Source organism: Cyanistes caeruleus, chromosome 6 (assembly GCF_971803275.1).
Source record: "Cyanistes caeruleus chromosome 6, bCyaCae1.hap1.1, whole genome shotgun sequence".
NCBI lineage: Eukaryota > Metazoa > Chordata > Aves > Passeriformes > Paridae > Cyanistes > Cyanistes caeruleus.
In genome coordinates, this window is record NC_141706.1 from 23,336,924 (window position 1) to 23,359,891 (window position 22,968).

Genomic DNA, 22,968 nt, shown 5'->3' on the forward strand with positions numbered 1-22,968 from the left:
GGGGTCCCTCCCCAGCGCACCAGCTGGAGCTATTTCTGTGTTACTGCACCACAAATAAATTATTGTAGGGATCCAGACATCTGGGACTGTGCCATGGGAAACCCAGGGCTGAGCCAGTAAGGAAACCCTGTCTGAGCATGGGGTGTACAGGGAGCCAAGAGGGACACTCCTGGAGTCACTGGAATTGCCCTCAGCAGTGAAAGTTTGGAGTGGTGGGAGTGTGACTGCCAAGAGTGGCTTGCGGATGGTCAGACAGGGAAGCTTCTTTAACACTGGTTTTAACAGGGATGAGAGTATTTTTCCTGTCAGTGGTGAATCAGGTGAAGTTGCAATGAAGTAACAATTGTATGCTGCTGTCAACCTGATGTCTTTTGCTATTCTGTCTCCTTCAAAGCATTCTTTCTTGAATGATAAATATTTCATCCTTTTTTTCAGAGGATAGTTTTCACTTATTTTTGTCTTATACTGCTCAAAAGACAAATAGGTGCCCTATAGATTTTCACCTTTCTCAAGTTCTCTTGAACATAAATTCAGAGTCTGTAGATTCAAAACTGTGTGGGAATCTACAAGCAACTTGCTGTAGTTCAGTAGAATTAGCACAATTTGAAGATTGCCTTTCATGTAGCTATTAGAGCTTCCAGAGTACTTTCTTATTTAAATGAAAGCAATATCCCATAAAGATATCAAGTTTCCTCAAATGAATGAAGAAGGATCTAGGAGATGATTATATTTCTGTTAAAGAGTTTATATTGCTCAAAAGTGAAGTGAACTGCATATCTTGCTTCTGAGTCTCTCATGTTTTTTCTCTCCTTTGTTTTTCAAGTGGAACAACCATGGCTATGACATTGCTAAAATTTTTGGAAACAAATTTACGCTAATCTCACCGGTTTGGTTACAAGTGAAAAGGAGAGGGAAGGAAAGGTTCCAGTTCACTGGGCTCCATGATGCTGATCAAGGTGTTACTTTCTTTTTCTTTGAATATGAATTGCAGTATTGTTGTGACTAGGTAGATTTGGCATACTAGGTGGGTTTTGCTGGCTCTGCCTCATGGTGAGGTACTTTCATCCACTCCATTTCTTGGGGTTTTCTTCAGAGTGAATGTCTTTCTATCCTCATCTGCTTCCACATGTGTACATACTTTATTTGTCAAAAAATGTAAGTAGCGAGGTTGGCTTTTCCACCATGCTATCCACAAAGCTCCTCTTAAAAGAGGAAAGGGCAAACTACAGGGAAAAACAGTCTTGATGTTGCACTGTGCAGCTATTTGCCTGTTGTGGGTTTTGTTCTATTTCTTTGCAAAAACCTTTAGGCAAATTTGTTTTAGAAAGGGAAGATAAATTTAATTTGAAGAGAATTTTTTCCCTTCGTTGTGAGGAAAGTGGCAGCAAGTTTAAATTTCAGCTAGTATGTACTACTTCATGGGTTTGAAGTTAATTGAATGTGAAATTTCATTTGAAATAGCTATAATTCTTACCATGTTAGTGCCTACTAATAAATTCATCCTAGTGCAATGACTGCCAAAAGGAGTGGATGGGACACTTTGAACTACCATCTGAAAAAGTAAAACATTCCTCCCAGGTGATGCCTGGTGGCTGCAGAAGTGTTGTTCTAAATAGGGAGTAGGGTAGTTTCCATGATGAGGCAGAACTGAGCAGGGAGGGGCTGGGTGAGGAGGCTGTAGTGAATGCTGTGGTGCAGGTTCATGGCTTCAGATTCTGTGCATCACAGGATGTTCTGTCTGGGTGGATTATGAACTGCTAGTCTGTGGCAGGAAGATATGTATAATGAAACTATGGTACATCATTTGAAGAATGCTTGAAAATACGTTGCCATTGTCAGCATCATTTATATTTTATCAGCTGTCTTACTTGATACTGTTTGACAGGCTGGATGAAAGATGTGAGAAAAACCTCCAAAAACATCAAAATAGGTGAGCCTCTGGTTTATGATTGTTTGCTTGCTTTTTATCTTCTTTAGCTGCTGGGAGAGAAAGGAAGGCTTTCTTCCAGGTCAGTATGGCAGGAGGGAAGATTACCTTAGCACAGCTGTATGGAGATGTCTGAGAAGAAAAATTAAAGCAGTTCACTGTAGATAGTTAGGTAACTGAAATGTTGACACTCTTGATGCCTTTATATTTTGCCTTAGCTTCTTGTCTCTGAATAAATCCTGGGTTACAGTGCCCTCCCTGTAGGGATACTAGTATATAACACTGTGTACCTCCCTGGGGAAAGAAGTCTTCAAACTTGTTGCTTGGGGTTCTGTGTAGTTAAAAAGAAAAAATAAATAAGTCCACATCTGAGTCAGTCAGACTTTTCTGCATAAGAGTAGAAAAGTCCTGTTTGTCTCTTCTCCCCTTGAAGCTGGAAACTCATGGGATGTGCTACAGTGTGTCTTTAGGGAAAATTGCAAATATTGCTGTAGAGATTCTGTTGTGCTAGACTTCTTTTATTTGTTTATAGCAAGAATTATATGGAACTGTGAAATGCTTCTTGATTCAGAAGGGAGTATGAAATTTGAAATGTATTAGAAAAATTGAATGCTCAGCCAGATATTTTAACATACTTCACCTGCCAGAGGATAAAGCTTTTGAAATCACTCTATACTTTTCTAAAGCACTCTTTTACAACCATGGTAGTTAGAAGGGGCTTAGACACAGCTCCATAAAATCCATTACCTTTTCCTTTGGGCATGATTGTTGACTCTTACAACAGTAATTTTTTCCTATTTATGTTTTTAATGTTTTTGGAAAAATAAATTACACAGGCTCAAGTGCTTTCCAAAGTAAAAATTTTTCTTAGGGCCTTGAGTTGAGTGGAAGAGTGAAGTGATATTGGGCTATGTATGGAGTAAATTAGAATTTGAGGCGAACTTTTGTACTTCATTACTGTGGTAGAAGAGATGCACAACTTAAAGATTGGTATCTTGTTTTGTTGTTAGTTTAGGACTCTACTTGAGGCCCTAAGTGGTAGTTCAATTAAGAACATTCAATCAAATGAAAGTATTTTCTCTTAAAACTTGTGTCAGTGCTGATCATTAACTAAAATTAAAACGAAGAAGAATGTTCAACGGTGTCAGTTTATCTATGCTGCTGAAGTTGGTCAGAGTGAAAAAGCAATTATCTCAGTTATGGGATATGATTTTTACTGGCATCTCTGCTTGTATCTGCTGTATTCTGTTATTGCAGAAACATTCCAGTGTAGATAATAAATTCTTAATTTTCACTACTGATTGACTACTTTGCCTTATAGTGCCTCGAATTTTGTTTGATGGCTGGACTTACCAAGACTTTGAGAGTGTTTTTGGTAGTGAAGATGAGATAGAGGAACTTTCCAAGAACATGGTTCTGCTAGCCAAGGTAAAAAAACTATTTATGATGCTTATAAAATAGTGTGAGATGATACTTGATTCCTTTTGTAATATATGTTTTCTCATTTCTCATGATTTTGCATTCTACAAAATAGGATTGGCTCAAAAGAATAATGAGGCAGGATTCTTAATAGTGTGTCCAGTACCTATAAATATGAAATGTAGCAACACTTAAGTGTAGGTGACTACAAGTCTAATGTGAGACTACATCAGTCTGATCAACATAACCTTGTTGTCATTGGCAGCTGCACTCATGATTTTTGCCTGCTTTAAATTTCTCTTATATTTCTATTAAAAGTATAATTATTGAGCTGCAGCTAAACTGCTTAGTGGTATTTTCTGGTAGGCAGAAAAAGTGTCATGGGTACAATGAGTATTGTTTTCTGCACAGGAATACATTCAGGGTCTGTGTGGTAAAGCTAAGGAGCCAATTTTAATACCAAGAATCATTCACTGGACATGTTTTACTGAACATTTTTGCTCAGGTCTGATCAACCAGTTTTCTCAAAATGTTCAGAAACTAGGGAGAAGAGGAATTCTTTTCTAAGATTTCTGGCCAACCCCTTTCCTAATGGCTTTAGAGCTATCCCATGTGTGGGACTAGACAAGTTGCACCCAAAAGATATTTGGCATTGGTTGTTGATTCGTGGCAGCCTGGTTATTGTCAGAATAGGAGTTCTCACTTGCTACATGACATAAAGAAATCTAAAGTGCTCTAGAGGAAGTTGGATATAGAGTTAAACTGAGTAATTTCTTAAAATTTGTGACCGATACATCAATTTTATCTCCTCAGTAACATTGGACCTCTTAAGGAGATCAACTAAAGTACAACAGTATCCTTGATCATGCTAAGAATAAATTTTCAAAAGAGAGACTAATTGTGGGAGATATTTGGAATCATGTCTATGCTAAATTAGCATTTATGTCTTTAGATTCAAGAAATAATGAGTTTTTTCCCTGATACACAAGTAAAAGTGTGTCAAATTATTTGTTTAACAACCACCTTTCATTAGTGTCTGAATTTTCCCAATACAATATTGGTTTATTCTGTAAGAGTAGATATCATGGATAACTAATAGAGATTTTCAACTTTTGCATGTTTGTGTTTGTTAAATTATTTGTTTCTCTTGGACTTCTCCAAGAAATGCTGTGTTAAAGATGAATCTGATGTAAGAATACAAAGCATGTTCAATCTGTAATAGTACAAGAAAAATAGCTACATGGTCAGTAACTGTGTGTTGATGACAATTCTTTTCATTTAGAATGAAAATTTTGATGGTTTTGTAATTGAAGTTTGGAGTCAGCTGGGAAATCAAAAGCAAACGTGAGTATAAATTTCTAGGATGCAATTCCTAAAAATCAGCTCCTTTAAAACATCCTTTTAATCTGTCCATGTTGATTTGAATATGTCTTTATAAATAAATACATTTCATTCTAGAACAACTAAAGGTTGTTCTGCTTGTCTTACAATGTTGTAAGTAGAAGGGTTTACCTCACTCTACATGAGATCAAAGATTACATAATAATCTTCACAGTGGGTTTAGCAGGCCATGTTAGTCTTTCATAGTTGAGTTTTGCATGATGTAACTTTTACGAGGATGTGAAGGGTGCATCAGTTGCATACTCACTCCCATGCTGGCACTCGCCTTTATTGTACCACTGTTTGGTTTGGGTTACTGGGTGAAGCTAGCAACAGTGTGAGACTTTGAAGACCTGAGGCAAACACCAAACTTCTGCTACATGAGGAAAATTCAGAATAAGGTGGTGGAATTAATGATTTGGTGCAGGAATCTGAAGATTTTGTGTTAGTTTCTCAGGAAATCCAGGCATCCATTTCTGTAAAGTGCAGTGTTTCTTACAGATCTCTGTTGCCTACAATGTCTGGGGGAAAACAGCTTCAAGGAAGCTGCACAGAATGCAGAGTTTATTATGGAGGGCTTTCACCTTTCAGAAAATGGTTACTTCAGGTTATTCTGGTTAGGGAAAATGCTTCTGTCTGATGGCATATATTAGTTACTTCTCAAAATGAGTTTACTATTAGCAGTCCTACCTTTTGCCTGTAAAGTTAACACTTGGGAACAAAAAATTGAAACTGCAGAATCTTCTTAGCTTTGTAAAGGGCTCCATCAGTTGCCCTGCAATGAGTAATCCTTCACCTAGATGCTCTTGCTTATAATTAGGTTGTTCCTAATTTGCCAGGTTGTTTCTAAGAGCTTATCTGTATCCTGAGCTCTGAACCTAATGCAGTGTCTTAATAAGGTAGCCAAGAAGGTGACTGAAGCAATTAGTAACTGCCAGTCAGGTGGTAGTGGTCATTTTATTTATTGTACTTACTGTATTTAAGTAAAATCAATAGTTTTCCTATTAGTTAACACAGATATAAAACAGACTGTGTAACTGTCATTGTAAGACTCACTGAACATAATTTTAAACACACTGGCATGAAAGTGCTGTATTGCAAATGGAACACATGAGCAAAGCATACTTTTCTGTTAGCTCCAGGGTAAGTTTATTTGTGGCATGGTAAAAATACGGCTCTCTGCCAGGAGCAATGTTGGTTTAAAACAGTTTCACAGAATCACAGAATAAGCTGAGTTGGAAAGGACCCATAAGGATCATTGAGTGCAGCTCCTATCTCTGCACAGCACCATCCCCAAGAGTCAAACCATGTGTCCAAGTGTATTGTCCAAAGGCTTCCTGAATTCTGTTAGACTGGTGCTGTGACCACTTCTATGGGGAGCCTGTTCAAGTGCCCAAGCACTCTCTGGGTGGAAAACCTTTTTCTAATATCCAACCTGAACCTCCCCTGATGCAACTGTTATCAGAGAGATCAATGTCTGCCCCTCCTCGTCCCCTCATGAGGAAATTGTAACTGCAGTGAGGTCTCCCCTCAGTCTTCTCCAGGCTGAACAGATCAAGTGACCTCAGCTGCTCCTTATACAGCTTCCCCTCAAGGCCCTTCACCATCCTAGTGCTCCTCCTTTAGACACTCTCTAATAGATTTATGTCATTTTTATATTCTGGCACCCAAAACTGCCCCCAGCACTGGAGGTGAGGCTGCCCCAGCTCAGAGCAGAGTGGGACAATCCCCTCCCTTGCCTGGCTGGTGATGCTGGGCCTGATGCCCCTCAGGACAGGGTTGGCCCTCCTGGCTGCCAGGGCACTTCTGGCTCAGATCTAACTTCCCATAGTCCAGGACCCCCAGGTCCCTTTCCATGGCACGGTTTATCTAACTGTGTGCTGGACATTTTGAAATGAGAAACAGGTGTCATAAAAACTGCGCACTAGAGGAGATACTGCTGGTTAGTTGCCTTAGCCTTCAGTTACCTGAATACTATTCAGTTACCTGAAACACTACTTCCATTCACTGTGTGTTGTTGATGGAAAGGAGTGGGAAGTATTTTCCATAATTTCTGAAAAGGAAAGGGTTCTCACACCATATAGTGGTAATTGGATCCTTTCCTCTGAGTAGGTAACATGTAATCGTATGTGGCCACTGTGAAGAACACTTTAGGATTATCCTAATTTAGATGTGAGATTGTTTGTCACGAAAACATAAAGGGAAACAGAAGTTAGGAACTGCAGGTTTTTCCTCCATTTCAAACCTGATCTGATTTAAGTGCTTCATTGGAAACTCATTGGTGGGGTTTTCCTCCTTTTATTGCCATGTCCCTAAAAATGGTTAGGATGTTTATGTTTATGGTTGGGATGGCAGCATTCTGAATTATGCCAATTGAGACAGAAAGCTGAAGTTGGGCTCAGTGTGTAGTTAAAGCTGTTTTGTGAATGTAGGAGGCTCACATCATTACACGGGAATTTTGTCTCATGGTGCCTCTAAGTTGTGGGACCAGTGTCTGCATTTTGAGATTGTGTTTTCCTATCACTTGCTTTGAAGCTCGGTGGCTTGGCTATCCAGTGCCCCAAGTTTTCCCTAATAATGTTATTTGCAGGGAACAAATGTTAGAACAGATCTTAAGGGGCAAAATTAAGTGAATTTATTACATTTTCAAGCCTATTTTTTTTATTGCACTTTGACTGCTGTTACTTTGGGATCATTTCATTTTGAGTAGCAGAGCAAGAGTTTTTTCTGGGTAAGCATGTGTGGTCTTTTGCTTTGCTTGTCGCTGGAGTTGGAGCAGTGCAATGCCTCCTTAAGCCCACAACGTGGCAATATTGTAACGTGAGTCACACCTGATCCTCCTTCAGCTTGTGTCTTTCGAAAGTGGCAAACACCGGTAGTAAAGCAAGTTCTTAACCTAGGAAAGGTGAGGATTAGTTCGCAGAGGATGTCAGCACAGAGATGAACCCTCATCTTTTGGAGAGGTGAAGTGTTTGTAGGCTGGTATTTGTGTATGCTTCAAATAAATCATCTGTCGTAACTGTTAGGTTCAGTGTAGGCTTTCCTAGTTCAGATCCTTCAAGGTCAAATGCCTGGAAGTAGCTTAACCTGCTTCTAGTTAAAGGGACAAAAGATCATAATGATGCTCCTGGGAACAGATATTTTGCCTTCAAACAACTTTCAGAGCAGTCTGACAATACGAGGAGACCTGCCTAGCTGATACAGTTAATTCATGTTATTAAATGTGAACATGTTTTAGTTTAAAATTAAAATAAAAAAAATCCCTTTTTTTTCCTGACATACAAGGAATAACCTCACATAAGCAGATAGCAACAGGTTATTGAAAGTAAACACAGATGCATAAAAATGTATGGTCTTACACTGCAGCTGCCAGCTTGCTTTATGCAATGTTAGAGCAGTGGTGTCTATCCAGAGAAAATATTTCACTGAGAATCATTATGGTTCATTTTTCAAAAACTAAATGAAGTGCGTACCTAGCTATTAAATTAATAAATGGCACTCAATTATTCTATATATTTCATATATCTGTGTTGAGGGAAAAGCTATGGAAATTTTTCCTGTAATGTTTTTAACTGTGTTACGGAAAAGATCTCTGACCCATCCAACGCGCTGCCTTAGTGGTGCAGGAACACTTGATTCAGCACAGGTTTCTTTATCCAGCTTAAAATGACAACAGAAGGATTTGCTTATGGAACACTTGTGCTTGATACGATGTTTCAGCTACAAAATCAGCATCCACTCTCGAAAGACAATGTGCAGTGATACTTCCTAGCAGAGTGCACCCAGGAGCAGGTGAGTCTACAAAAGAATCTGAAAGCCTGCAGATTAGTGTCCTAACTCACCAATAAACTGGGCTATGATTTTAAAACTACTTCATATATCAGAAAACTGGATTAATTACAGCTGAAGGTCTCTTCTCAGTTCAGATGAGCAAGTGTCCCCATGAGGTACCTCTTTTCAGTAGCTGAACCGGAATATTGGATGGGCGTTTTTGTAACACATGCTCTCCCTTGATGTTGGGGCTTAAAAATTGCCTAAAAGTTTTGTGATTATTAAATTATGTAAGGATCTTCATGCAACAGGGTAACTGTTCTAGCTCTGCAGTAACACATAAATCCTTTGACCAGCCTCTTTTAGAACCTGTGATCACTGATCATTTTTAAAATTAGGTACATTTAGATGCTTTTCTCTCAGCCCTTTGCATGTTTCTAGAAAACCTTTCTTTTTTGGGGTACTCAAGTTAACTTTAGAAATTAGTGAAAATTTTCCTTTGAGGCCCAAGGAGTTATCTAAGAAGAGTCTTCAGTTTCCTGTTTATTCTAGCTGGCATCACAGATGAGGTCAAATGTTGCTAAGAAGTTATGTTGCTGGCATCCACTAAAACATGAAATTCTGTGGTTTCAGGCTTACTAATTACCTTCTGTTTAGTGTCTTCTTAAGCAGAACTAACTCAGACTAGTTTGGGTTTTTTCAAGAAATTTCTCAGTCATTTTGGTTTGGGGTTATAGAATTCCTCTGTAATGCTTAGCAGACTAAAGTATTACATTATATAAATCCTTTGTGCTGCTTTATTTTGGATATCATTAAATATTGATTTATAAAAATTACCAATTTTTATAATAAAATTATGTTCCTGAATATATCTGCCTGCTTTTATGTTAGATATCCTGAGCAGCCTCTTCTCTGGCTGTTCATTTAGGAGCCTTGGTGCCTCAAATATTACACAGCAATGCTGTATGCATATTTTGTATGTTTTCACATGTATAAAATGGCATTGGGGTCTTCTGTTTAGGTTCTTAATTTTAGAAATAACACCTGTTCCATCTGAAGAACCTGAATTGCTATGATACATGTGCATGGACCTCTTTTGGGGGCTTTATACTGACCATTTCAGGCTCTTGCAGATGTCTAATACAGATACTTTGAAGTACCCTCTGTTACACTGGTACTTGCTTCTTCCCTGTGTTTTCTGGGAATAGAATTATTATATACAAATCACAGTGGCATCAGATTTAGCTGGAGATGAAAAACTGCATCTAACTAATGTTGCTTCCTTTCATTCTAGCAATTACTGTATGGTAAAAATGAGTTCAGCTGCCCACCTTTTACCCTAACACAGGAAAGTAGTCTCCTAATAGAAATCTAAATGAGCTGAGGTGTCCTATGCAGATGATACCTCAATTCTGAACTGTTTTACTGCTTCTTATAGCTTAAACCTACTTCTTAAATAACTGATTTTTTTTTTCCTAAAACCTTTTTTGCCTGATTTCACAATAAAATATTCCAAGTTATTCATCTCATGGCATTAAAGTTTAGAAATGTACATGGAAGAAATATTGAGAGACCTGAGCCAGCAAAGGTTCTCCTGCTTATTTAGTTAACAGCTAGACAAGACCATGTCTCACTTACTAATCTCAATTGTGGGTTTACTGGGTGGGTTTATTTTTCTCCAGAGACCAAGATATGTTCTGAAAAAGGCATAATATACTCATAATACTCTCACAAGGTACATAAAAAGGCACACAATATTCTGATCAGTCCAGCATTACTTGACAGATGGCCATCACACAGAATCAATCTGAAAAACGTGATTTTTTTGTCACTCTATGCAGAAGATGACCTTCAGGCATCTTATTAATGTTGGTAGGAGTATAGGAGGAAAAACTCTTCTGGTAGTTGTATCCTTCATGTTAGTCCCTGAAAAATTAATCTATTAATCAAAGATTTGCCATAATTCACTCCCGTTTCTTGGTATTAACTAGGCAGTGAAATGGCAGAAAAGGGCAATTTCTTCTTCAAGTAGACAGCTTTATTTTGTCCAATTTTCTTGACAAAGCATAAATTTTAGGGAGCAGTGACTCCAAATTTGTGCAGAAAGGGGACTGAAGTTGGAAAACTGCAGCCGTTTGAAGGATAGTGTAACTGAAGGGAAGGGTATGAAAACCTTTCATATCTTCTGCAAGGCCTTTCAAATGCATTGACATCGCACTTTTGTGCACTGAAGTAAAGTCTTCTACAAAGTATCCAAAATGCAGTAGACCAGCAATGCTGGAAAAAGTGATTTTTGGAAAAATAAGCTTGCCACAAACTCTGGGTGATGAAAATTTGGAGGTCTGCATACTTTATAGGGGACAAGGTACTTCAAAATCATAAATGCTTGGAAAATTGACCTACCAAATAGTAGTGATAAGAGAAGGCTTGGAACAGTATGAATGAAGTAGACCTTACTTAGCTCAAGATAGAATCTTATAGCTGCCAATATTTCAGTAGCTACTCTGAGGTTGAACTTGACTGTAGTGAAGTGTCTGGTAAATATTTAATGAAGCTTTTTTAGAAAGATTGATTCTATTCTTACTTTCTTGTACCTCATTATAATGTTTAAAATATCACTAGCTTTTCTTTCAAAATAGCCAATGGTAACATTGAAGAATATTGCATTTAAAACACTGGAAAGCACTGTTGGGACACAGTAAGGTTTTAATTTATAGCACAATAAATGAACATTCTGCTATTGTTCTTTGGAGGAGAGCGAGGAGTGCACATTTGATTTACTTCATCTGTCTTGGCCAGCACATGGAAGTGAGCCTAAATTAAGTCTTTAGCCATTAATCCTGCCTGATTTGCCAGAAGGTTTTCGGGGCTCCAAACCCTGACTTGACAGGTTAGTGAATAGGTATTAATCTGGGTTTCTTGAGCAAAAATCTGCAATTGTCCAGATGTCCTTTATCTTCTTGACCTCCATCAAGTTGAAGGTAATTATTTTTTAGCCAGATCAATAGTGATTGAATTTTGTGGGGGGGAGTGTAGGAAGTGGCTGTTTAGATGTAGCCTGTTTTTAAAGTGCCCAGTGCAGTAACAATCCAAACTGCATTTCCACCCCTTTTTCAGACCACAAATCTCTGTCCTGTGTTTACAGTTGTAGGTTATGGTTCTACACTTGCATGTTTCAAAATATGACTTTTTTGTGCAGTCACTGTTTTTGTGGTTATGTCACCACCTTTGTGGACCAGTTTTTGCCCCTGCAGAATGGAGTGAGGGTGTCAACCTTGTTTCTAAATGAAAAAGATGTTTTCTTGTTCTGTGCCTATGCTAGATTCTTTGGTCCTATCCTACCCTTCTTTTTATCCCCTCATATTCTTAATAGTTAAAGTTAGCAAATGTTTTGCAATGTTCTGAATCTCAAAGCTCCTACAACTAACAAAGGCAGCCAGGCAAAGAAAAGAGATCCCTGCTGATGAACACTGTAGAATAATCTCAAGGTGAGAGGAATTGATTCTTTGGTCAAATTTATCTTATGTATAGCATCTCTGACATCTAATAAAGGTTGAGTTATATTGCAGTTTTGGGAATAATTAGTTAAAAAGGCACAAGACACAAATCAGTGGGAAAGCTTGCTTACCTAGTTTTAATACTGATTATAGTTTTTTATAAGATCATGTTATGTGGGAGTTGTGATGTGTATGTTTGTGTCAATAAATGTCTGTTTAGCTTAGTGTTGTAATTTTTTAATGTATTCCTATGGAGAAGGATTCTTATATGATACAATTGTTTTGTCTGAATAGTGGCATACTCCAGATGCAGAATGAATGTGGTAAAGTAACAGGAGGGAGAGCTGTTGGTTTCCCAGAGCAAGAATGGTAGAAGTACATGCTGCAGACAGACCAAAAGCTGATTTCTGTAATCCCATGTCTTCCCCCAGAGAAATATAGGTGGCAGTGTGATAGTTCATTGTTAAGGGCTGTTCAGCACAGCCAGCTCTCAAATTGTAAACACAACGTATTGCTGATATTGGGAAGGTGATAAAATGTGCTTTGTTTGTTTGCCAGGATTTGGAGAGTAATGGCTTTTGTAGGCCCTAGGAAGTTTTCATCAGGCATCAAACCATTTCAGGGAAATTGGACATACTTGGTTACCTTTGGATAGTGTCTACATTGTGAAATCAAGCATAATCATTGTGATGGAATTATATAGGAAAATCAGTAGCTCTAGGAAAATATCTTGGCAGGGCAGGGATTATACTGCCTTGAAAGGCATGACAGTACCAAGATGTTGTTTCTGAGAGTTCAGGTCTAATCATGATTTAAGTGGAGCAAACACCTTCTTCAAAACAGTGTTTGGTTCTTCTATTGATCTATTTATTTTCACCAAAAATGACCTCAAAAGGTGACCTGCTCTGATAAGATACGTTGGCTTGTTTTACATGCTAACAGTGCATAGTTAGATTACAATAAAACTAAGAAAACTTAGAACCCCAGGGTGATCACCAGTTCCCATAAAACTAAGACTGTCTCAAGCAGGGCAGTGTTCATAGTTCTTAAAGAGGATAAACCTAATCATTTTTCCTAATTGTTGTTTTTCTGCTATGATCATTTGCAACAAATTGTGTTTGTCTCTCTTGCCAGCTGCATCTCTTTTCAATTATTACTACTGCTACTTGTTCTTGTCAATAGACAGCAGAAGTTTTCCTGTCTTTCTCTCTAATAGTATATTTATATTTCAGGGAGTTGATTCATTTGCTCACTCACCTTTCCGAAGCTCTGCATGAAGCACAACTTAAACTCATACTGGTCATCCCTCCTGCAGTTGCAGCAGGGTGAGTATTCCTATTTAGTTTCCTGGTGAGAAATACTTTCTTGTCTAATAAACAGTAAGTTCAAAGCTTTGTTTAAAGCTGTGCAGTTTAAAAGAAGAAATAGTTATTTGGGTTTGATTGGTAGTCCTTTCTCCATGCATGTTGCACTGAATATTCTTGGTAACTATGTGCACTCATACATACCTCTTTATTTTTGATGTGATAGAGGAGCCAACAAGGAGAGATGCTATGCTGAACCTTGTTCTCCCCCACATTCCAGCTGGAGTGTTAGGAGAACAAATAGAGGGGCAGAATCCCCTCCCTTGAGCTGCTGGCCACAATTCCCCTTGGTGCACCCCAGGATGTGGTTGGCTTTCCCAGCTGCAAGTGCACAGTTGGCAATAAAAGATTATTTTTTCCCCCTCCAAGTTTCCTTTCTTTCTTTAAGCTGTTCAGCATCCTTATGCCTGCATACGAAAACTCAGTAATGTAAGTCAAGCATTGTTAGGTACTTTTTCAAATGAAAATCAGTAGACAGCTAGCGAAAAATATGACAATTTCTTATTTTTCTCACCTTGGGTTCTACAGCAGTATGGATAGGCTCACAGCCAATACAGATTATGACAGATTAACAGCACAGTTTCGGGACAGTGTTGCACAGCCTCCTAAATTTCATGTAGGCTGTCATATCTTTCAGTGTACATTCATTTTCAAAGTGCCAAAAAGGCTGAGAAAATTGAATGCCTGAGCAGTCTGGTAAATGTTGCTTCTGTGGCTGGACTTTTCAATGACCTCAAGTTTTTGTTGAGTTTTATGTGGAGGTCTTGTAGCATGTTGGGGAAATAAAGCATTTCTGCTTACAGCTATCTGTGCAGACTTGAATGCGTACGGCTGAAAAGATTCAGGGATCCTGTAGTAGGTGACTAAATGGTTGTCCGTGTGCTGAGATCAGTTAACATCTGGCCTATAATTCTGGTGTCACCTCTTCTGTAGGTTGGTAGTGTAACCCCATCCAAACTAATCCCTGAATATAGGTACTTCCTACCATCTTAAGACTTTAAGCCCAGAACAGTATCTACCTAGTTTTGTTTTTCAATAGCTGCCTGAAATCTGATTGCAGTGTATTTTCTGTAAAGTATGTACTTGACGGTATTTCTTGTTTCTTTATCTTTTCCTCTGTTGCATGATTAATATCCTTACAAGAAGTAGCTAGTTTAATGCAAAAATCCTCTGCTTTTGTGTGGGGCTGGCAACACAATTTTGATAGGCAGAGAGAGAGAGAAACAGTGTTGAAAACTGGCAAAAGAAAACAATAAATTCCTTGTAAATTGGTAAAGTAGGCATTTGTAAAATATTACCCATTCAGTGCCCTTTAATTGAAGGCCTAGCTGCATTTTGAGGAGATTCCTTCCTATCCCTCAAGCACCTATGGTTTTACCTTGGCTCTGCATCATTAATCCTCTAATTTCTTGCAGAATTCTCTGGAAAATTGTGGGCTGGTATGCCTTTGCATCACATGGCTTTTCAGTGGTGCTAATAAGTACTTTGAGTTTCTTCTATTTGGGTAAATCAAAAATAATGCAAAATTACTGTGTCTTATCTCTTGTCTGTCATTTATTCCAATCTTTCATGCTGCCCTCTTGTGTCCTACTTCTCATCCCAATTGATAGTTGCTTTAAAAAGTAATTTTCTGTTGCTATTAATTTTAGTCTATTACAGGTGAAGCAAAAGAGAACATTTTAAAACATTTTTCTAAAATGCCTTATCAGTCACTGCATCACACAGATGCTTTTTAAAATACTAATGCATTCTCTGGTAGAATTTAAGTAATTGCTATAAATGGTGTTTGTGGTTGAAGTGCATTTGTGCTTTTGGTGGTAGGGAGAAAGTGGAGAATAGCACAAACCTCAACATTCCTGCTCACTGTGATGCCTACTGATGTTACCAAGGTCAGCCAGAGGGACCTAAATGTGTTTTGTTTCTGTAAGTCATGTGGGGCTCTACACTCTGTTTTTTCTAAATGCCTAAACAAGATGCTGGAGCCTCTGTAAAACTTCAGTGTTCTTAAACATGTTTTGCCTGGACCAGAATTTGCATTTTTAAGGTAACTATCTTTCAGGACTATTTCTCTGTTGAACAACATGCTGATGTTGTTGCCTCCTGCTGTTCTGCAAATTGACACAATAGTGAGGTCAGGGTTCTGAAATCTTTCTGAGCTGGGATTTAGGGATGCACTGTTAGAGCTGGAAAGAGATGCCTATCTGAAGTGCAATTTTTAACCTGAAATAAGTTTTACATGCCGATTACCTGTTATGTACCCATTTACATGGGTGTTCCTAAATGGCCTGTTTGTAGAAGAGCTGAGAGAAATAACAGCTGTAATTTTTATAAAAGAATCTTAAAGTCTCATTCCTCTAAACCAATTACATATATCTTTATGCATTCCTAAAGTTTTTGAGATTTATCCATAGACCTTTATGGCCCAGAAGAATTCAATAATCACGTTCTCTTCAATCAATGATCTTACATAACCTACTGTCTGTGTCTTCCATGTATGTGTTCTTACTGCATTAACTAGAAAAAGCACTAAGTTTTTGAGTAATAGGTTGTTGAAATATGTTCATAACTTACAGAAACATGTTAAAACACAGTGTCCATGTATACTTTAAAGCTTAGAAGTATATTGGATTTAATAATATCAATAATCATAGAAATTTTCTTTCTACCTTACTTGACTTTTTGGTTAGCAGCTGTACTTGAAAATGTTTGATTTATAGGATGCAAGGCTTGAACTGAAAGTGCCTCCTACTGTGTATTAAATATCTTGTGTCTTGAAACTCACTTTGGGTTTTAACACTTCAACATGGTTGAAAGTGGGCTTTTTGCATCTTATGTTCTTTAGTTTTTGGAATCACTTAGCCTGTTAATCAAAAATACAGCAAAAGGCAGGGAAATAAGTACCATCAAGAATCAAATAATGTATCAGAGTTCAGCAGCTGGCAACAGACTGATAAAGGAGACATGAGCTGTATGTGGAGCATTCTACCCATCTGGGATGTTAGGAGCTGAAACATTGTCCCTTTTGTGTTCTACCCTGATTAAAATTTAAAGAGAGCATAGTCAAATGTAAGCAGTTTATTTAGGAATTTGTAATTTAGACTCTTTTGATATGCATTAAGATCAAAGCAGTCTGTCTGCAAATGTTATCTGAAATGAGACATTTAAGAGCTAAAAATACTAGTTTGCTGAGGGAAAACCCGTCTGGAAAATGCAACACTGCACATGAGATCTAGTGTGGGATGCAGGAGGAAAACATGTTGGATCATCTGTTTAACTTCTCAAATTCAACTTTTGCAACAAAAACTAAGTGAGACTGATCCTCTGCTGAACCTTGCTGTAGTAACTTGAAGGTTCCAGTGGTGCCTTTGAATTTTGGTTTGCTTATAAAATGTTCTGGACTAAAAGAAAACTTCACTCTTTTTAAATCCACACGTTTTATAGCTTTTTACAACATTAACCAGAGGCAGCTGAGCTGGCATAATCAAGAGTAATCAAGAGCTGGGAATGTGTTTGGATGCTGATTGGGAGGCAGGAATCTCTCTAGCAAGCTTTACAGTCACAGAGAATGCATGTAGAGCTCCCATGATGAAAAAACAGAGACTGAGATAGTTTTCATCCACCTGATGTCTAGGAATTGCATGATTTTCCTGCAAATGTAAATGATTTACAAGAGAAAGGAACAGCAGGAGCCAAAAGCTGTTCTTTGTGAAGTGTGTGTGTAATTCTCCCTTGTGGACTGGAGTCTTGCAGTTGCAGATGTCTGAAGAGATGTGCAAGGACTGCAGTGGTGTGTAAGTGGTTGCTAAAGCAGATGGTTTGGTGAAGACTTCCACTTTGTCTTTCAACAGAATGTCTCAAAAAGTTAGAATTTTACTACTTTTAACATGCATGGACATTGATGCATGTATAAACTATGGGTACCATTTCTATAAGGTCAGTGGGTAGCCAGGCATATTCTGTCCGTTGCTGATGGTGAGTAACTCCATTGGTCCTGCTAATCCTGGTCTTGATTAAATTCCTGCCTTAAATATATGCAATTCAGTGTTTTATTGTGCTGCAGAAATTATACTGGGGAAAAATGTGTGGATGTTTTTATAATGATTTCACAAGCCTCTTTCCAAATAGGATAGCTGTGCTGGAGTGAGCTACCTTTATGCCTAAATATGCACTTGCAAAACTGTGCTGGGGGAGAAAAATAAATATGGCAAATGGACCTTGAAATTCGGTTGTACCTGTTCTCATAAGTCATAGGCATTGGGTTGGTTATTTTGTTTCTCTGTACTTAAATTATTTATAATATTAGGGATCTATTCTCAAAGCAAAAAGTGAGACTTTGTATAATAACTCTTTTCTGTCTGCAGGTAAATTGAATTTCATCTGACTAGATTATTACATGTTTTGTCCAGGTTCAGCAACCATTTTATCCACTGTTTCCCAATTACCAATTCCCAGTTGTCAAGAAAACAAAGAGTAAATAAAATTGAGTTTATTTACATAAGCTATCATTGGAGGGAGCATCAGTAATGTTCCTGTTTTTTGCTGTCCTGAGAAAGAACAAAGACAAAAAGTTCCTGGAAGCTGTAGGTACAGTGTTGTCTTCACAGGGGTTCTTAATATATCCATGGTTGCATAACCATTGCCTTCCTTTGTAGTTTATTACATTTGTAGTTTATTACAGACTTCAGACATATGATATAAATATGTAAAGCCTCAGTATACACTCATTAAAAGTTGCTCATTTTGTTAAACGCAGTGTTAAGTAACTCTGTATTTAGGTTGTTAGTGATGGCTTTCCTTGGACTTTTATCATCCCCTGAAGTATAATCCTTTGGACAAAGTAGAAATAAGTGGCCTTGGATGTGTCACTTCATAATGCAATACTGTACTCTTTATTGGCATTTTGATGGTTAGGATATGCACTAGGCAGTTTATCCTGTGTGATGGATATCCTTTTAACACACCTCTCTTCAGGCTACAAGACAGTAGCTGCTCCTTGAATAGCAGATGATTCTTTTATCTCTTTATTCTGTACAGAATCTGTAAATGAGAGAAAGTGAGCTGTGAGTAAACTGAGTAAACAAGGAAATTCAGGTTCTGAGGTGAGAGGCTGCACTGTCAGCGTGCTCTGTGGTGGAGCACTCTTAGTGTGCTGCTCAAGGGGGTCTCCTGAATGGAAAGCCCTCAGGGAACTCCACAAGGAGGTGAATTGGTTGAGGAGTATCCAGGAGTCCAAGAGAGAAATAAATTACAGGAATCACACCCTGTCTTCCCTGGTAGAGACCTTTTATGCAAATAGGGCACATGACACAGAAGATTCCCCATCATCTTTCCACCTGACTGAATGTGTGACTTAAGGGATAAGGGTGACAAGATCTTGCCTGTTGCAGCAGTTGTGTCTTCTCTGTCATTTCCCAACCTTCCCCATTTTGTCAGTATTAAGAGTTTTAGAATTACAGACGTAGCTACTGCTGCATTTCTGAGAAAGAATATCAAGAATCTGCTGAAAAATCTCTAAAACTTTGGAGCTTTGTTTGTCTCAATCATAATTAAAATGCATGGAAGACAGTCTTAGGAAAAGATAGTTACAATTGTTTAAGAAGCCTCAGGTAACACAAAGTAGCATTATACTTTCAGTAATTTTAGCAAGTCTAGCATAATAATAACTAGATATGTCAAACCTTGATCCTTGATTTAAGTAATTGTATGCAAAATAGCTGCTGTTCTTAGCTGTGTTTTAATGACATGCCTGCCAGTACAAAGCAGAGGTCAGTGAGCAAGATGGTTTCATTCAACCATGTGGGACATGGTTTTGGGCATTATTAGTAAAAGTGAAGCACATTGTAAACAAACCACTGGAGCTATCACTGTCCTTATGACATTCTCAAAAAATGCTACTATTGGGAAATTGCATACAGTTTAGCTAGAATAATTTGTTATCTCCTGGCTAGTTTCTGATAGCATATATCAAAGCAGTATTTAAATTAAAACCAAACATGTTTGTCCCTGATAAAAGGTACACTTAACCTCACAGCTTCTAGAAAAATTTCTGTCTTCATTGACTTCTTGAGATGCACAGCTGTAGTGCAGTTGCTTTCATTTTAAAGCTACAGGAACCCAAACTGCTTTCTCTCTTCAAATATTTGAACATAATGTATGTTCTTGTCTCAACAAAATACAGCAAGCATCCCCAATTTTGAATTTCATATTTGCATATGTAAGGGAAAAAAAATCTACAGCTTCTCTTCCTGTTACTTAAAACATCTATAGGTATGTATTATCAGTATTTTCCAGCACTAAACTTCCACTTCACCAAAATTAACATTTTAGCTGCTCCATTTTTTCTTTATTTTTGCTGAAAAAACATTGTGGATCTGAAGTACTGTCTTAAGTATCTTCAGCCTTTTCTTTGTAGAGCTGCTGTGCAATGAAAATTACCAGAATCTATGCAGTCTTCATTGTTGCTAACCAGTAGCTGTTGATACCAGCTTAGTTTTGTTACTCTGCATCTTGGAAAGACTGGCAGGAGGGTAGACATCTCATCCCTCCTCTTGCTTTGTGCTGTAATGCTCTCTTCTGCCTTTCCTATAAATATACATACATATTTTTCTGCAAAGTAGGAAGAGCACACAACGAATAACTGCTCATTGACCTCACACTTGCTCAGCCTAATGGATGCTGCAGTTGACCAGTGTTTTGCGGATGTGATAAAGGAAATAGGAGCTTTGATCTTTTAGAAACTGATTATGAACAGATACTTGTAATATTATTTCTGTTTTATGTCAGTAATCTGTCAGTCATCTTTAGAAGTTGCTGCAGATTCAATTGCCTTGCCATAACTTTGTGTATACTGAATGATATGTTTGTTGGTTTACTATTCCAGTGTATATATACACACTGTTTTCCTTAGACGTATTTCTAGCAAGTAGCAATTCTGATGTACAATATGCAAGTAAACAGCAGGGTAATTTTTATGATAATGTATGGTAAACAAATTCAATGAAATATAAGCAGCTTCTAACATGTGTCTGTTTTGGAGTGAAAGGGGAACTGTGACTTAATTTTAACATCATTCTCAGGAAGGACTATATGGAACAGAATGTAGAGCCTTGAACTTTGGTAAGTAGAGAATGCCAGGGATCAAACCAGCAGAAAACATACTGCTTGTTTCAGATGAAGTTTCCAATTATAAAATTATGTCAAATAACAGTTTATTAGAAAACCAACTTTGTAGAATACTATTTATTAAGTAGGATTCTGCTTTACCAATACATGCACTTAAAATTATGAAAGGTTAACATATTTGTGAGAAACCTGGTCATAATAATCATATTTGATTAATCTTGGTGATGGAAACACTAATACTGTTGCTTTCTCTGAGCTTTCCACATGTCTAATCTTTCTTAATTTTCCTTCCAATTTGACAAATACAGAAAAGCAAGATATTCTAAAAATGATGTGTTTATTTATTGTAGAGTTAGTAAGTATATACCAAATATGTTCTGCATGCTTGCTGTTGCTGATAAGGAAGTTTGATGCTGGAAGACAGTCTTTTTAGACAATATACAGAAAATGGGACTTGGGAGGGAAAATCTGAAAGCTAACTATACATAGTTTCATATTTGCTGTGGTAATAACAGTTGGTTATACACTTTGGCCCCCATTGTTCCCATAGTTTTCCATCTTCCTGTGAGTATCCTAAAAAAAAAGAGACTGTCAGAAATATGGAGAGTGCAGTTACATATCAAGAGATTTTGTAGTTGGGCCCTGTATATGAAATTCAGCACTCAAGGAGGCACAGAATCACTGTTATGAGGGCTGTCTAGGCTAACTGACTGGTATATTCATTTTTATTACATGTTATAATATGTTTGATTTGAATCGCAAGATACAGCTTGAGATACGAGTTTATACAGAGGGGAACAGAAAACCCAGTAGGAAATTATTACTGTCTACTTCTGAGTAACAGTTACTGGAGCAAGTTCAATAATGTCTTCAAATTATGGTGATGCTATTAAACCCTGCTCAGAGTCATGCTACTGGGCTCATGTTTTTCTCTGTATAAAGGCTCTAAGTGTAGGTCTGTCAGTTGCATCTCTTTTTAAAGTGAATTCTGTTAGCTACAGTAAATCTGGATGCTTGTTGATGGCTCTAAACTACATGTTTCCCTCACTGATGACTTCCCTGGTTTTGCTGCTGTTTATTGGGCTGCCAGCTCAGTACAGCGTGGCACTGACTGCAGCCACAAGATGTTCCATGCATTTTGCATAGATTCAGAAAGGACTCAAGAGGAACGAATCTGTTCTTAGAGCTGAGTCTTTTAAAGACAATACCTTACAATATAAAACTGACATCTTCTGAAGCAAGTGCACACATCTGGTTTTGAGTTCCCACCAGGGAGAATCATTAAAATAATCTGTAGGTCAGCTAATAACACTCAAAGAGAAGAAAGGGTGGAATGTATTCCTCTGCATATCTGTCATTTGTAGCTCTACCAATTCTGAGGCAGCTGGTGTAGAGCAATTACTACATAAGTTTCAGTATTAAGTTGGAAAACCTTCCAAAAAACAAAGAGAAGAAAAATGGTGAGCATTTTATGCAAGGAGGAATTAAGGCTACATTTGGTGTGTTAGAGTTTTTAAATTAGGCTCATATGCTCCAGAGTACAAGCTTGTTTTGCATGATGTTCTGCTATTGGAGCATGGCTTTCCTGGGCATTAAGCCCTGGCATGAAAGGCACTAGGATAGTTTGGAAATTAGGAGAAGCAAATGGTGACACAGTGGATGTTCATTTGTGCATAGTCCTTCTTAAATGGCTCCTATGAAGAGACTGAAGCAACGTAACAGAAACAGCATGAAAGGAGAACAGTTGACCTTCCCAAAAATGGAACTGGTAAATACAAGTGTCAAAATTAATTTTTTCTTCTTTGGTAGTCAGATTGTCTGGTTTTGTCAAATGTGAATTTTTTATGTTGACTTCAGAGTTTTAGATACACTGTACTTTTCAAGTAACTTAAGAATTTGTAAGTGACTGGTCTGCCAGCATGCCTCAGTTCTGAGGACAGCAGTTTTCAGGCTTATTTGTCACTAGCCGTCTGCTGAGATTTCATGCTTTCTTTTCAGGACATATATTGCTTGGCATGTTTCCCCTTCTTGACTTCTGTTACTGGTTTAAACCAGATGGGCCACAGGTAATTAGTTTGGCTTCATGAAAACTAGTAGGGTAGTCCATGGCAAGAACAGATCCCATGCTTCTCCCTATTTGGAGAGCAAGGACTGCAAAGACAACAGCTGGGATGGGATGTGTGTATTAAAGGAGAGTGCCAGCCCATAATGTTCTGCAAAACATTCATTAGGTACAGAGATACCATTCTGCTTCCTGATAAAAATATAGCAAGTTTTTCACTTGTCAGTCTGTTAAAATTCACAGTCCCCCAGTGATATGAAGCACTCAGAGTGTATGAACTCCCAGGGCTTTTGTGTTGTGAGTCTGTAGCACTCATAATTTTCTTACTCGTCAAGCTGTCTAGGTTTTATTGGTTTTAAAACACCTATCTTAATCTTTCCTATCTGAGAATTCAGCTAAGAGATTTTTGCCATTGAGAAAATTTGA

The 22,968-nt window shown here is 37.9% G+C and overlaps 1 protein-coding gene across 12 annotated transcripts in view; it reads left to right on the plus strand.

Moving 5' to 3' along the window:
* CHID1 (chitinase domain containing 1) overlaps nucleotides 1-22,968 on the plus strand; it is a 107,364-nt gene that overhangs the window by 9,433 nt on the left and 74,963 nt on the right. For all 12 annotated transcript variants that reach the window (XR_015288699.1, XR_015288701.1, XR_015288700.1 and 9 more), the window contains 5 exons: nucleotides 824-956; nucleotides 1,886-1,930; nucleotides 3,249-3,355; nucleotides 4,629-4,690; nucleotides 13,227-13,319. Coding sequence is in view for 9 of the 12 variants with exons in the window: in XM_023928916.2 (XP_023784684.1) it covers nucleotides 824-956; nucleotides 1,886-1,930; nucleotides 3,249-3,355; nucleotides 4,629-4,690; nucleotides 13,227-13,319 (440 nt within the window). In the remaining 3 variants the exon portion in view is untranslated. The remainder of the gene's footprint in view (nucleotides 1-823; nucleotides 957-1,885; nucleotides 1,931-3,248; nucleotides 3,356-4,628; nucleotides 4,691-13,226; nucleotides 13,320-22,968) is intronic.